The following is a 14,495-nucleotide window of genomic DNA, read 5'->3' as shown; positions in this document are numbered from 1 at the left end:
CGCTTGTTTCGGTTTCTCGAACGGTACACGGTTATCCCGGTAACGGCACGTCACGTTCCAACGTGTCACGTTCTGTCAGGGATGCAGACACAATAATCAGCATCGCCAGGCGTCCAGCCACGAACACGGGATCCGCGAACGTAACACAAGTCGCCGAGAAACCGAGCGTGATTTTCTGACGGCTACTCTTATTATCCGCCAGAAGGAGATCTACACGAGAGATCAAAGAAGTTAGGAACGTTCACGTCTCTACGGCTAGACAAAACGGAGCTGTCAACGTGAGTTAGGTAGCTGTGACCTAAGACACTGTCGAATATTATAATTGAAAGTTGAAATTGAATATTCAAATGTTACGACTTACGATTCTAACGTCCTAACTTACCACTTACTAATGTTTTAATCGTACTACAGATTATTTCTATAAGATAGCAGGTGACGTTTGAAAAATTCACAGGATAGAACGTCAAATCGAATTGATACGGTATCAGTTCTCTCTAGATATTTATAGAAACGTCTAAAGCAATTCGTACAATCTGGTTTCTTCGAAACCATTGCATGTATAATTGTCATGCCGTTGCCTAAGATGATCATCGCCATAATTATGTTTCCATTGATATCGTTGGAATAATTATAGCGAGTTACACAAAGCTGACGAGCCACGGTTCGAGAGTTCACGTGTCGCAACTGGCAAGGGTGATTATATTGAGAGTAAAATCGTGTGAAAGAAGCGGCACGTGACAGCGTGGTTCTCACGTGTAAGCACAGTAGCTAAAACAACGTCGTACCTGCAAGCGAATAAACGTGAGCAAAGTGAACAATAGACCAATCATTTTACCCATCTGTTCTCTTGATGAAAATAATACGAAACCAATCCATTGGCTTGATCAATATGTTAATTTCATTGGTCAAACTTTTTGAATTGTAGGAGAAAGTTAAACACCTGATATGTATCATACGTTCGTTTGATATCAGATTCTACATCTACTCAACGAACCGATGTGTCTTATGATAATTGTAGTATGTATCGTTTATATCGTTCCTCGATCACGGACACTCCCATTGACATTCAAAGAAACTCATATTATTGCAGTTTCGATCAACTTTCTCTTGCTTCTAACAGGGGTCATAAAATAGACGAATATCAATTCGAATTCTATCTAACAGTTCGTTACTGTTCAACAACCTGTAGATTACAAGAAACTCTAAATTAGAATCTAAATTGCTCTGCTATCTGTAATTTAAACGAATTTGTTTCTGAAGAAATTTACGAGCTCGGATCGATATCTCAATATCATAGAAAGAGTTGATCCATCCACCTCGTTCAAAACCCCTATACTTCGCCACATTCACTTTTCCAACTTTCTTACAATAGAAAAATAAAGAAATTGGTATAATATCATTGTTACGCGCAAATGCATTCGAGGAAGACCTTTCGCGCAGGTAGAAGACGCAACAAACGATTGCAATTAAGCCAGTCTGATCGCACTTTGACATATCAGAGGTTTCGAGCGGAGGGTGTGGTGGAAGGTCGGATAAATCGCGTAAGAATCGAGGACGGTGGGTCGCCACTTTCCCGACCTCGTCTCTGCTTTTTACACGCTCACGTGTGCCGTTGATCGTAAGCACCCAGGCCTGCCTTCCCATTGCCCGACGACGTGGGTGCCACACCACGGACAATAGGCTCACCTCGATTTCGTCCTTTTTCCATGGCTTCCGTTCCGTATAAGTGGCAGAAATGGTACAGGATGTGTCGAAAGCCGTGCGAATCGACGCGAACGACGCCGCCTTTGTCGCAATTCGTCAAATGTCTGTGTTTTAATTAGCTGCCGATTTCACCTTCGCGCCTGTTTTTCCATCGGTACGCTGAATTCGTGAGATTCGTCGAGTATCATTTGATTTGCGATAATTAGACGATAATTAGGCAAAATCGTGTAGAATGTTCCAGAAAGTAGGAAGCGAGTAAAATTAACACAATGATATCGTGCTTTCGGTAATCTTCTTCATTTACTGTGAAAATGTGTATCTTTGCAGGAACATCCGCTTCGTGTGACTAGACACAATTGTTATAATGATATCAATGAAATCATAACTGTGGCAAGGATCTAGCGAGGAATATAATGGAAGTGAAACACATCGATTTTTATATCTTTTCAGTGTGACATAATACTAGGAACAAAATTCGAAACGTATTTCATTTTCATTGGTAATTATCCACTTCTCAAACAGAAATATTATCGTGAAATTTCTCTTCTATCAAAGAATGTTTCTATCTTCATCCAACATAACATATCTTCATTTTACGATCAATAGAATCGCGACAACTTGAGTGATATACGATCGGTGAAACAAGACTGTATAGAATATGAAATTTGCCTACAGATTTTCATCGGCTTCCAAGAGTAAAATATCGAGCGTTGAATCGTGGAACAAACCGAGTTGCATGTATAATAGGCGGTCGTTTTTCACATTCCAGAAGCAGCGGTTTTCCGTCCGCGGTGATCGCGGTGTCTCGAATGCCTCACATTCGATTTTGCTTATTAAAATGTCGTCCATGCGTATCGATCCGACCGGCCAATCGAGTTCCCGACCGCGGAACGCGTTTATGTAAGAATAACGAGACAGCGGGAGAGCCGCGAAACGTGAAATTGCACGTCTCACTTTGTCCAGAGCTTGTCTTTGTTACCCGGTAATTAGTCAGAACACTGGTCTTTCTGTCAACCGACTGTTATCTAATGTCGCTGCGCGAAACGGCCGAGAAATGGCGTAATATTTCTCCGTGGCGTGAAACGATTCAAACTATCAAAACGAACGCTTTTCCTTCGAGGTATTCATTTCAATCGCGCTTTTCTCTTTTTTCCTAAAAACGATCGAAACAAGGTTGTCTGTCTCTTCGACGATTACACATTGAATGCCGTAGCGAAAATGGGCATTTCTTACGAGACGTATTAAAGCTCTAATTATTAAGAATAGGAATAATTTATTTTCAAATTTCAAATATCAAGCTTTTAATTTGGTACCTTACATTATTAGAAAATAATATTTTTCTATCGTTTTCTTTTAATTATTGGACTGCGTGTAATATGCGATTCCGGTCACCGGTGACCCTCGTGGCTTTCAACGTGTTAAATTCCAAGTCCAATTGTTAGAAATTCGCTCGGTAGTTTACGATCTTTGGATTTCCGCGGTGGTCGCGTGGTGCCCATATTAAAATGACGCAAGGTGGCCTGGCTAGGATGTAGGTTGGTTCACGAGTAAAATAAAGGCATGTGGCGACGCGTGACCCAGTGCACCGCAATAGTATAATATATACCGCGAATCACGCACGAATCGCATGGTTATTTTATATTGTGGCCTACGAGCTAGCCAACTGACAACTGGTATCCCATTAAATGCAGGAAGTGAAGCAAGTACCCAGTCTTATGCCAACGGATCATAGTATTCCCAGAGTTTTACCGTCAGGTTCGCCTGACTGCTAATTAACAACCGGACGGAATACCAACGAATCCGAGCGTTTTCAGAGGGAACCCCTAAGGCTAGACAGGCGACGATAATGACGAAGCTAATCGACTCTAATCAATGGAACACTGGTAGGAACGCGCGATCGAATCGTCTGAATTTTTGATGTAATTAGGAAAATATTTCTCTGCATCTACATTTCTTTCGATCTTACTTTTTTAAGTGGTTTATGATTTATGCAGTTCCAGCTTGTCCAATTACGTATTTCTTTATGGGTATCTGAGGGTGGTCTCTGCATTTTAATGAATAGTCTCATTTATGATATTTATGACTTGTACAATTATAAAAATCAATGTGGGAAATAATCTAGAATAAAATAGCTCAAGTATTTCATTACGAACAGAATCCAAGAAGATACATTCTGCTTATTATAAATTATAATACATTCGGTAGTTCTGAATGATCGTGACGAAGTAGGTGCGTTGACCTGCATTTCTCTTGAATGAAACTCAAACTCTGATCCCCGTAGACAGAAGCGCATAATACGCTTCACGATTCATGTTGTCTTCCGTCCGCTCTTCCCATAACGATTACGTTTATTTGCAACGATGACACGGCAGTTTATCGTTCGATGGTTGCGATATCGAAGTGTGAACGTCATTAAACAACTTCCAACAAAGCGCTTCTTTTCTCTACCGAACAAGGGAACACCTCTTAATGACTGATCACGGGAGAATTGCGCGATGAGAATAAATCGAAAGAATTAGCATTCAACACTTTCGACACGCCATTACGTTGTTCCGTAAAAGTCAGCCGACGGTGAACGAAGCCAAATATGACGTTCGTTGGGTGAAGAACGAAATTGACAGTACAGAAAAGAGAGATTATACCGCACAATAAACTTCTGACAGAAGAAGTTAACGAAACAACGATTTCATATTATGTGGCCAGTAATAATCATTAAAATTCCATAATATTTGAATTACAAAACACTGCTACTACGTGTTTCGATTCAAATCATTCGGCCAGTGTTGAATAAATATTGAATAACAACGAAAGTAAAAGGCTGGAGGGAAGTCATTGATAATTGGCGTATTCTTAACATGTAATTAGTATTTTAACGTGTATTACACTTAACTATGACAAAAAAATGACTACCCTGAATGTGGTAGTACTTTATTACTCCCTGTTACAACGGATAGTATAAATCAATCATTAGTCACGACCATTGCAACGCAACGGTTCAATGAAACAGCGACACTTGTTCTCACGGTGAAGTCAATGGACGGACAGTTTTGTCCGTTTACTAAATACAACATCGACTCGTGTTTCCAAAGCGAATCGAACAATGCCTTTCGCTTTGCCACGGGTAACTGCGAGTCAAGCTGGAAGACAAGGCGATCTTCTATGGCTGTTGGCAATGGGTCAGTCGCGTTTAATTCGATGCACAAGTATCGCAAGAATCTTCGATCGAATATCGATACAACAAGATACGTAGATACGTTACAAGACAACCATGTTTAGAAAGAGACTGATCAAAGATAAAGTACAAGTCAATGTGCGATTTGTTGCGTAAAAGATAACTTGACTTTCCCATATGAAGAGCAAACGTGAAGTAAGGTCTGCGCAGCAATTAAATTCTACTTCGACTTGGCACCATAAACACGTCGATATTTTGTTCATTTTATTGCAATTTTTCTCTTTCTCTGCATAATTCAAAGGCTAACCGACGCAGACGTTTATGAATGTACAGCTGAATTGAGAATCGATCAATTCGTGACTACCCGAGGGTTTCAACGATCCTGGAAATGCTACCTTAATCCTGCGAACACCTGCGCTTCGGTTTAATTAAGTCCCGAGCGTAATTCAACTTTGACACCGCGTAATGCCTTTGCATTTCGGTGTAAATTGCCCCAGCTTCCTATTTCCGCTTCGTTAACATACCGTGTCCGAAAAAAGGCAAAGATCGAAGTTCCTCTCACGAATCTGTTGCATCTACGTGATAATCCTTGAAAGAAGAAATTTAACGAGAAAGTGGATACCTAATAATTAGCGACGCTCGCTTTCGACCCGTTAGCCCAGTTTACTTCTTTCGGTTGAATTTTTGTTTACGTTAATCGTGGAATCTTCTGTCAAAATTTCTTTCCACGAAAGAAAAATTTTAATTCTTTTCTTGAAATTTCTTCTAAACGTACGTTACAGCTGTCAGTATTTAGAACATCAGTCACTCCTTATACGAATGAAGTTTTTTATCTATAAAAACAACCTCTGGAAAGTAGAATACTTCGGAGAAGAAAAGATTTCTATAGAAACATGTTTCTAAATCAAAGTTTTATTGCAATATCAAGTATGTTTGAGTCGCTTTGGATACATTTGAAAACTCCTCAAATATTTAAAGTAAAATAAATGTAATTTTCTTCCATAAATAGTAATGAAATACGAAAGGGTTCCATTTATTTAAAGATCAAAGGTTCCTCGAAAGGTGTTACTTCATCGATTTACTTTCGTTTTACTATCACAATTAATATTTCACCGACTGAAAGCCTATTCCTTTCGATGCCGGTAATTATTGACTGAAAATCAATGATGTAATGGGCCTCTGAACATCAATTTACTAAATCGAAATGTTAATATTTAAGTGTGCTAAAAGCAACTTAATGATGTAGTTTATTCTTCCTGTTCAACCATGAAGCAACAATAGTGTGAAACGGAAATGTCTGACAGATTGAAATTTTCATTCACCTGATGAATGAAAATTAACAAATAAATCAAAGAAAAATATTTTAAAGGAAATGTGCCAAAACCTCGAAGAGGAAAATGAGTTCAAACGGAAATTGGGCGGGCGATTCTGTCACAAATGAGAATGATAGATGATCGACGGATCATTGAATATAAACTTTCGAGATCCCAGTTAAAACGTCGCTAATAGGAGGAGGTGAAACACTTGCCAGACCGGATGTGTGCACATAACCGCGCTCCATTATTACCGTTGCATCGATTCAGACGGGAAACGCTTTTTTTCCCGCGTCTTTCCTCGAGCATTACAGCTCACGTTAATGGCATTCAATACCGGTTACGAATCCATGCTGAAGAACTCGACGAACGACATGTAACAAGCGCGCAATTACCTTGCTCGTTTCCTTTCCTTTATTTTACTTTAATCGCGTTAATGGAGCTGATCATCGACGCGATCATTCAGACTTACGTTAGACTTCGATAAATCCGTGAAAAAAAAACACGTTGATAAGTATCAATTGAAATCGGTATATAGTAAGTAACATTTTATTAAGAGGTTGATTGAAAGCGGGAAAAAAGTTAGTGGATATTTTTAGTATAATATAGAATTATCCAAATTGAGTGTCACATCTTCAAATTAAAATAAAACGCAAAGTATTTGATTTTTGTATGGTTACTTTATTTTAATGCAAAGTCTATTTTATGACATTAATTATGAAAAACAATATCATTCAACAGTCCTTCTCAGCTTTTTTCTGCGAGCTTGATACGTTTGACCAAATTTAACGAACGAGTAATTTTTTACAAGGAAGAGACACCAATTGCCACCAAGATTGCATGATTTTTTTATGGGGTTTATGGAAAGTGAAGTTTACGTTAATAATCCAAAGACTATTGACGAGCTGAGCAACAAAATCACAGTCGCTATCGATGAAATTGAATTCCACTTGTGTGAAAATATAATACAAATAATATTGTCTTTGATAATTAATGTTAAAATAAAGAAACCATAAAAAAATCACATACTTTGCGTTTTATTTCAATTTGAAGATGTGACACTCAATTTGGATAATCCTATACATTCTCTATTAATGTAAAAAAGATTGAGTAGTTTGGAGATTTTTCATTTTCAGATGAAATTTCATAAATTTAACAAATTTTCTTTGGTAATAGAAAGTTTTAGGATATTGGCAGATGAAACTCAGCAAATTCAAACTTCTTCACAAAAATAAGTTTTAAACTGCTACAAAAGTGTTGCAGCTTTCGCGTGTTCCTTTTCGCAAAATTCGTGTAGGTTCAAGTTGGATATGATAGTTTTTATATTTTCCGCCAACAATTCCTCGATATTGACTCGAACCAAACGTACGGTCAATAGTTGCGGAAAAGGAAAGTAAAAGAATAAAACGCGGTTTTATCGCGTATCGCACGGCGGAAACAACAAATGGGATGGTTCACCATCATCGAAGGTTTCTCCGGTTTCTAATGGGAAGAAAGTGCGTGGCGGTAAACTTTACGCCCTGTTTATTACCGGGCTACCGTCAATCTTTGTCAAGACCAGGCAAGAAGCAAAAATTCTAAATTCTTCATCAACGCTGAAATAATTTAACGAGTAACTCTGTGAAGTATCGTGTTAAACGTGATAAGCAAGTAGCGCAGAATTGTTTCAACACGAATTTCTCGTTCGACTATTCATCTTACATCACCTTGATCAACGAGACGCAGTTTTGCGCATAATTAGCTGACGGTAGTAAATGATTAGTGGTAAAAGTTGCAATTAACGTTAATCGAAAGCTGCCTCGTTCAGCGGAAAATCGACGCCTGTCCCCCACGGCCAATTAATACGAGCAATTAAACCGAGGAGAGAATCATAGTCGCATCGATTCAGCTTGCCGAGCGAGTATGGAGGTCACCGAGCGTTTCTTGAATGGGGTGAAAACAACCACTGGCGCGAGACATCGATCTCTGTGACGGTCCGTTGTGTAAGAAATTTCCGACCGACGTCGACCAAACTTTCTCCCAAAAACCGTTATATACTTTACTCTTTCGTCCTACTCCTGCGGCTAAATAAGGTTCCATTTCTTCCTTGGACTAGCGGTATAATTCAACTTCTTTTTCGCTTTCTTCGCTTTCACGATCAACGGACCAGGGCCGTCACCGAAACGAGCAAGAACAACAGAGATCACCGTTTCGACGGCAATTAGCCAAACGAAACGATGCATCACGAGTGGACCTCGCGAACGAATCGTTCATCGATACCGATCGATCCACGTTTGCGGTTTATAGCTTCCGGATCGATTTATGGGAACTCGTTCGACCGGACTACGATGATTTTGCGGTAAACTCGAGGAACTTAGGGACTACGTGCGAATCAGCTTGAACAGTTATCGAAGCCCTCAGGCCTAACGAGGTTTACTGTTACGAGATTGATTCTGAAGGAGAGGAATAAGTGATCGACCCAATCAAGGTCGAAAATGTTTGACCAGAAGAAACAGCCTCTGATTGAAATTAATATAATATCAATGCTACTTAAAATTTTCTTCAATTTTTTAAATTTGAACAGTGAAATGATTAATGTGTTAAAAAGGGTCAAGATCGTGAAGCCTTTGATATTGATTACTAATGGCAACTTTAACAATAGAAACCTTGAGAGGAAATTGTTTCAACGAGCCAAGAGAGCAACCTCTGGTTTCGTGCGAAGAATCTCTAACCAGAGAAACAACTGGATCCCTAAGGGAATCGTTAAAACAAAGTGTACCATTCGTGAGGTGAATTGCTCGGCGATGAACGACCCATTGTCCTGTTCCGTTGCTGAGGATCGTTCTTCAAACCCGACAACTTTTCTGCCTTTTCGATACTTTCGACCTGCTAACGAACGAAAGTGCTAAATCGTATCGGAGTGGTACAAGCGTAGGCGTGAATCGTTAGAAGGTTTCAAAACGTCAGCACTTTCTGAAAGATCAAAGTTCACGAATCTTGATTTCTAATCGAACCTCTGTTTCATAATTTGCAGAAACAGAATCGACTCATCAAATTTTACTTAGAATTTTATGTGCGTAGAGACGCCTACTGATAGAATTAACTGATACACGTGGGCGATGGTCGTTTCCTAACGTTAATTTCGCAAAAAAGAAATCGGTTTAATACTTTAATTGCAATGGCGGTCATCGGTGATCGTCGCTGCAAATTGATTCGAAGAGAATAATCATTTAAATTTCTCGCTGATCGTAGAAGCAAACATCCGTCACGAATTATCTTGTCTATCGAACGCTTCACTGTAAAATCAATCGATCGTCGAAACGGAGTGATAGAAGTGGCGGTAGGTGAGGGCAATTTTAAATCCATTAGAATCAATTTTCTTAACGGGGATCGCGAGGAAATGCACGCGTGACGTGGTTTCACCGTGATTGCGATCCCTAGACGTACACGTCACGAACACCGCAATGAATCGCTCAGTTTAACCTAGATAATCTGTTGTATCGAAGAGAATCGAGCCGATCGATGGCACGACAGAAGTCGTTCGTTCGACTAGCCACGATTTCTATCTCTTCCTGTTGAAAAAAAAAAGAAAATACTCGTTCACCTTTCGAGTTCATTGATTCGTTTTTGGGACTCTCCGTTCGAGCATGCTCGAATGGAACATCTTGTTCGATTCTTTTCTGTACCTTCTGCGTATCTGGAATGCGGTTGATCGTGGAAAGTAGTTTGTACGGTACAGAGATCGGTTTCCAGGTTTCGAGATTCGGACCTGAATGAAGGCTGCACGAGTGAGTCAGAGTATGATTCAGCAAATTGGAAATTACGAATCTTTCTGTTCAATTGTTTCTTGATTATAAGGTTTACCCTAAATGGTAAGCAATTTAAATATTAAGCTCCAATCAGTAAGTACCCTTGCATCAAATCGTCCACACATTTTTCACTCGAACGACAAATTGATTCTCCTCAATTAGCGGATAAAGCACTTAAAAATATGTTAGTGTCAATAATTAGCAAAGGAAGAGGGAAGATGATGCAGCACGTGTGATTAGCAAAATGTCAATCAATATTATTCCTACTTATACCTGATGCAACACAGTCATTATCGATTACTTAAAAATCCATAAAGAAGTCCCAAAGAGGAATAAAAAAGATGAATCGTCGACCTCCTTTCGTGCACCTTCACCAGTCTCTCAATTATCAAAATTATATTTCTTTGCAACATTCCAACTCCTCCTTCATTTTTTCTTTCTCTTTTTTTCTAAATCATACCCTATTTACTTCGAGGCTCGACTCATTCATTAAACCAACTCACAATGAACAACACGCCTGTCGCGTTTCCCTCGTCCCTGCTGTTTCAACTCTTCAATGCCGAAGAAGTCAAAGACCGGCGGTGCTTCATTCACGAACACGTTTTCTTGTCGGACCGTTAAGGACACACCAGGTTGCAGCTGGACGGAAACAGAGAGCAGGGTAACAGAAAGACGAGAAGACGAGGACGGAGAGAGGAAGGCTGGCTCACGGTGGGCCAACAACTGGAGACAATGGTCAAGTCACCTTCGTGCAAGTTTAATTCAAGAATTTCAACAGAAAACTGTCTTTCCTTGTAAATTTTCATAAATTTCTAATCTACATTTTCTTTACGGAAGTGTCAGTCTTATATTTCGCGAGGAATACTCTGAAATCGTCGAACTCAAAAAAATTATATTTCTAAAGAAAGAAATTGAAACTACCGCGATCACGAGATCGGAAGAAGCGACGGACAACTTTGTATGTAGGTGAACAAGTAGTTGTTCGACCAGTTTGCGATAAACTGTTATATGCACTGGCGCTATGCCATCCGTTGGAAGCCTATTTCTAGCAACAATGCCAATGTCTGCCGTGTCTGGACTGACAGGAAGATCAAAAAGGAAGAAGAGAAACCGGTAGTCATGGGATGTCGAAGAAATCTAGATTATTCGCCAATGATCTTCGATTTCCTCCGATTCGTTCGAGTTGCAAGAATGAGTTAGAGTATCCAGGGCTAATTGATGAACTGTTTCAGGAAAAACGCTGGAAGGCTGTACTTTCTCGGTTACTTAAAGTAGTCCGATTCCTCTCTATTCACGAGCGAATAAGGGAATAACCAGTTTCCCAGCCGACGTAATCGTTTCGTGATTTTTCGTTTCACCGAAGGGTTACGATCGATTTCGTCCAGCTGCCCGCGTGGTTCGAGAGAAAACCTCGTTTCTGGTTAATGAATTCAGCTGGAGAGCTTTTAATTCGGCGCCGAACAATCGGTCGTTGTATGCAAATATTGGAACGGGTACGCGCGGTGGATGGAAACAAATCTCGGTGCGATTCGCAAAATTGCGCCGAGTCGAATCGAACCGTGTTTTGCACGTGGCTCGTTGCGCAATCCTATTTAAATTTCAACGGTATGCAAATGTGAGCACATCTGGTCACGCAGGCATCGATCTAGAATTGTTTCCTGTCGGTAAGGATTCAGGGAAGCTAAACGGGCATGATTAACGTCGTTACTTTTTTCACGCGGATAGAACGATACCCATCTAGGTTAAACACTATTTAATACGATACGATTTATGATTGATGCGTAGTCACGTTTCCATGAATGTTTCATAGAGCCCATGTGGGGGCATAGGTTAGTCTCTAATTAACGACTTTCCGTTTCGCGGTTGCTCAACAATGTCGTTACGCCTTTCGGATCGAACGATACTCGGAAACGATTCACGGTTTCGGTAAAGTGACACTAATTGAGCTTCGTACCGGCTCTCGACCGTACTCAAACGTCACCGCGTGAACTCGGAAAAATAATTGCTAAGCGTATTAATTTACGACTATGGTAGAATCGCGGCGATTATTACCGTAAATGGCGATCGCGTACGATCCATTGTGCTTTATGACAGTTGAACGTTCATGGACCGTATGAAACTTCGCGGGTGACGTTCAGTGATAAGAGAGTCAAAGGGAAACGTGATGTCGGGAACAGGAGAGACGTGTGTGCGTTAGATCGAATCGACGTGAAATGACGCGAACTCTCGCGCAAACTGGTTACAGAGAGCACGAGGTTTGCGGTTTAGATTGCAACAGTATAATTTCACGTGGTACCCACACGGCGTCTCCCTTTTCGCGCTGGGAGATCCCGCTTCCGGTCTGGGAGCGTCCTCCTAGACCACTGATAACCTTGCTCGCAAGGGCAGTTACATCTTTCCTCGCTAGACTGTCGCTTGCCGCATGGAACGCGTGCCAAGATACAAGGCTGATGCTTTAGATTCCTAGGACGTGGGAAAGAACGTCCACGTGAAACGCAAACGAACGCGCCGACCGCTTTGTTACGTGCATCTGAAAAATAAGACGCTCGAACGTCACTTTGTTCGCTCGAGATTTGAAGACACCAGTTGCAAACACGGAACACTTGGCTAGCGAGTGAAATCGATCCGAGGGACAATAACCTAGTCTGACATTTACTTTGACATTTATCAAAGCCGCCTTTGATTTTTGCAAAGTTGGAAAGAAGCGAGAAGTCTTTGCCATCTGCGGATGCAACCTCGTCACTATTAGATCCTCGCGACCACGCTTTCTGACACATCACCGTGTTTCACTGTCAGTTCCATGATAGGCACAGTTCGGGATAAACACAAGATCACTCGCGACTGTCTGCTACAGCGGAGCGCGCGAAAATCCGAGCGGAGTGGTCGCCGCGATCGACAGAAATCGTAGATAAGTTTCAGCGAGAAGCAGGAAGAGAGTGAACGAGGAATGGGAGTACACCGGTCAAGAACCAGGAAGAAGAAGCAGAAGAAGAAGAAGCGAGGGAAGGTCGAAGACCGTGAATGGAGAGGAAGGATGATACCGGTGCAACTGTATGCGGGAGAAGGAAAACGAAAGAGGTAGATGCATAGGTAGAAGAAGGCAGACGGTAAGCAAAGGAGAGTTGAAGAGCAAGTGAAGAAGACGACTCACCGTTCTTCCTACCGGAGCTTTGCGTGACGCGTACTGCGATCGAGATCCGGGTAAATGCGAGGATCGTCAGGAGGACGATTACCGAGGGATCACCGTACAGTCTCATGTTGGTATCAGCTCTCTTCGTAACTGTCTGATAACTAGATCTGCAACTTGTTCGCGAGACTTGCTGAGGCAATGGCTCAGCGCCGACTGAGACGTTCTTTGTGCTCGCCGCTCTATCTCGACTGTCACTTCTCTCTCGTCGAGTTTCACACCGTCGTCGTCGTCCTGTATCCCCAGGGAGCGAGAAACTACTAACGCCACGGCGACGGACGATGACGGACCGCGCGAGCTCACTTCGACGACGTTATTAACCCGAAAATACCGCGGTAGCACGCGGTTCCTCGGTATATCTTCTCTTATCCCGACTAAGTTGTAATCCGGCATGTGATTCTTGTACACCTATTTAAAACCTATCGCTCCACCTCAACCTCCTTACTATTGGCTCCTGCCCCAATTCCTTGTCCAATGATACACTGTGGCGCGCGTTCACCTCCTTTTCGGAACCGCGACGTGCAAAACCGTTTGGGAGTGGTGGCAGAAAGTGTCGGTTAAGTAGACGGTAGGTGGGTAGGTGGTAGCAAAATCGGGTAGGTGGTATAATATCCGCGGATGTTTGGGGAAGGCGCCGCGGCTAATAATGAACAACCGACGACTGGAAAAGTGACGTTCAAGTTCCCCCTTCGCTACGACTTCTGACTACGCTCGATGAAGGTGAAGGGGGTTTTAAGTGGGGTACACCACTCAGAAGCCAAGATCGCTCGGCTAGGCTTTGGCTTTCTTGCGCCCTTCTACCGTTGCCCGTTTTACCGTCTATCGCCGTGTCTGACTCTGATAGCGAGAGAGGGGTAATACCTGGATACCTTCCCGTCTACGCTTCTCGGCTACACAACGTTCTACGATCTTTCAGAAGCTTCCTTGCACCGACACATGCTCCACGCTTCGCTTCGTCGCATTCTTTCAACCTTTTTCCAACGGTGAACTCGGTACGCTTCGCCTACCTTGACAATGAGCTACGATCCTTTGACTTTTCTTCTTCTTTCGCATTTTCTTCGCTCCACTCGTTAGTTATCTACTCCCACTGCTCGTAAAATCTTAAGATTCTTCGGAACTTCTATTATAAACTACTTCGACTAGATAAGTTTATAGATCTACCTATAAATATCTGCGGACAGGTACCATTTATTGCTTACTGAAAAATTCTGGATCGGCGAACGTGAACGGTGTACTATAAGCTACATAGGTTTCGAAAGTGGCCGAATAACGCGCGACGGTAGACAAGATTTATTCAACTGGTACGCATATTTACCAGGGCTCATGGATCG

The 14,495-nt window shown here is 41.7% G+C and overlaps 1 protein-coding gene across 1 annotated transcript in view; it reads right to left on the bottom strand.

The window, feature by feature from the left end:
- The window catches only part of LOC117605687 (uncharacterized), a 34,369-nt gene extending 20,638 nt beyond the window's left edge, over positions 1 to 13,731 (bottom strand). The window contains exon 1 of the mRNA XM_034327296.2: positions 13,129 to 13,731. Within this exon, the coding sequence (XP_034183187.1) occupies positions 13,129 to 13,234 (106 nt within the window). The 5' untranslated portion in view covers positions 13,235 to 13,731. The remainder of the gene's footprint in view (positions 1 to 13,128) is intronic.
- Between the last annotated feature and the right edge of the window lie 764 nt (positions 13,732 to 14,495).

Source organism: Osmia lignaria, chromosome 14 (assembly GCF_051020975.1).
Source record: "Osmia lignaria lignaria isolate PbOS001 chromosome 14, iyOsmLign1, whole genome shotgun sequence".
Taxonomy (NCBI): Eukaryota; Metazoa; Arthropoda; class Insecta; order Hymenoptera; family Megachilidae; genus Osmia; species Osmia lignaria.
Note: the sequence above shows the minus strand (reverse complement) of the source record. Positions and strands in the feature narration are given on the sequence as shown.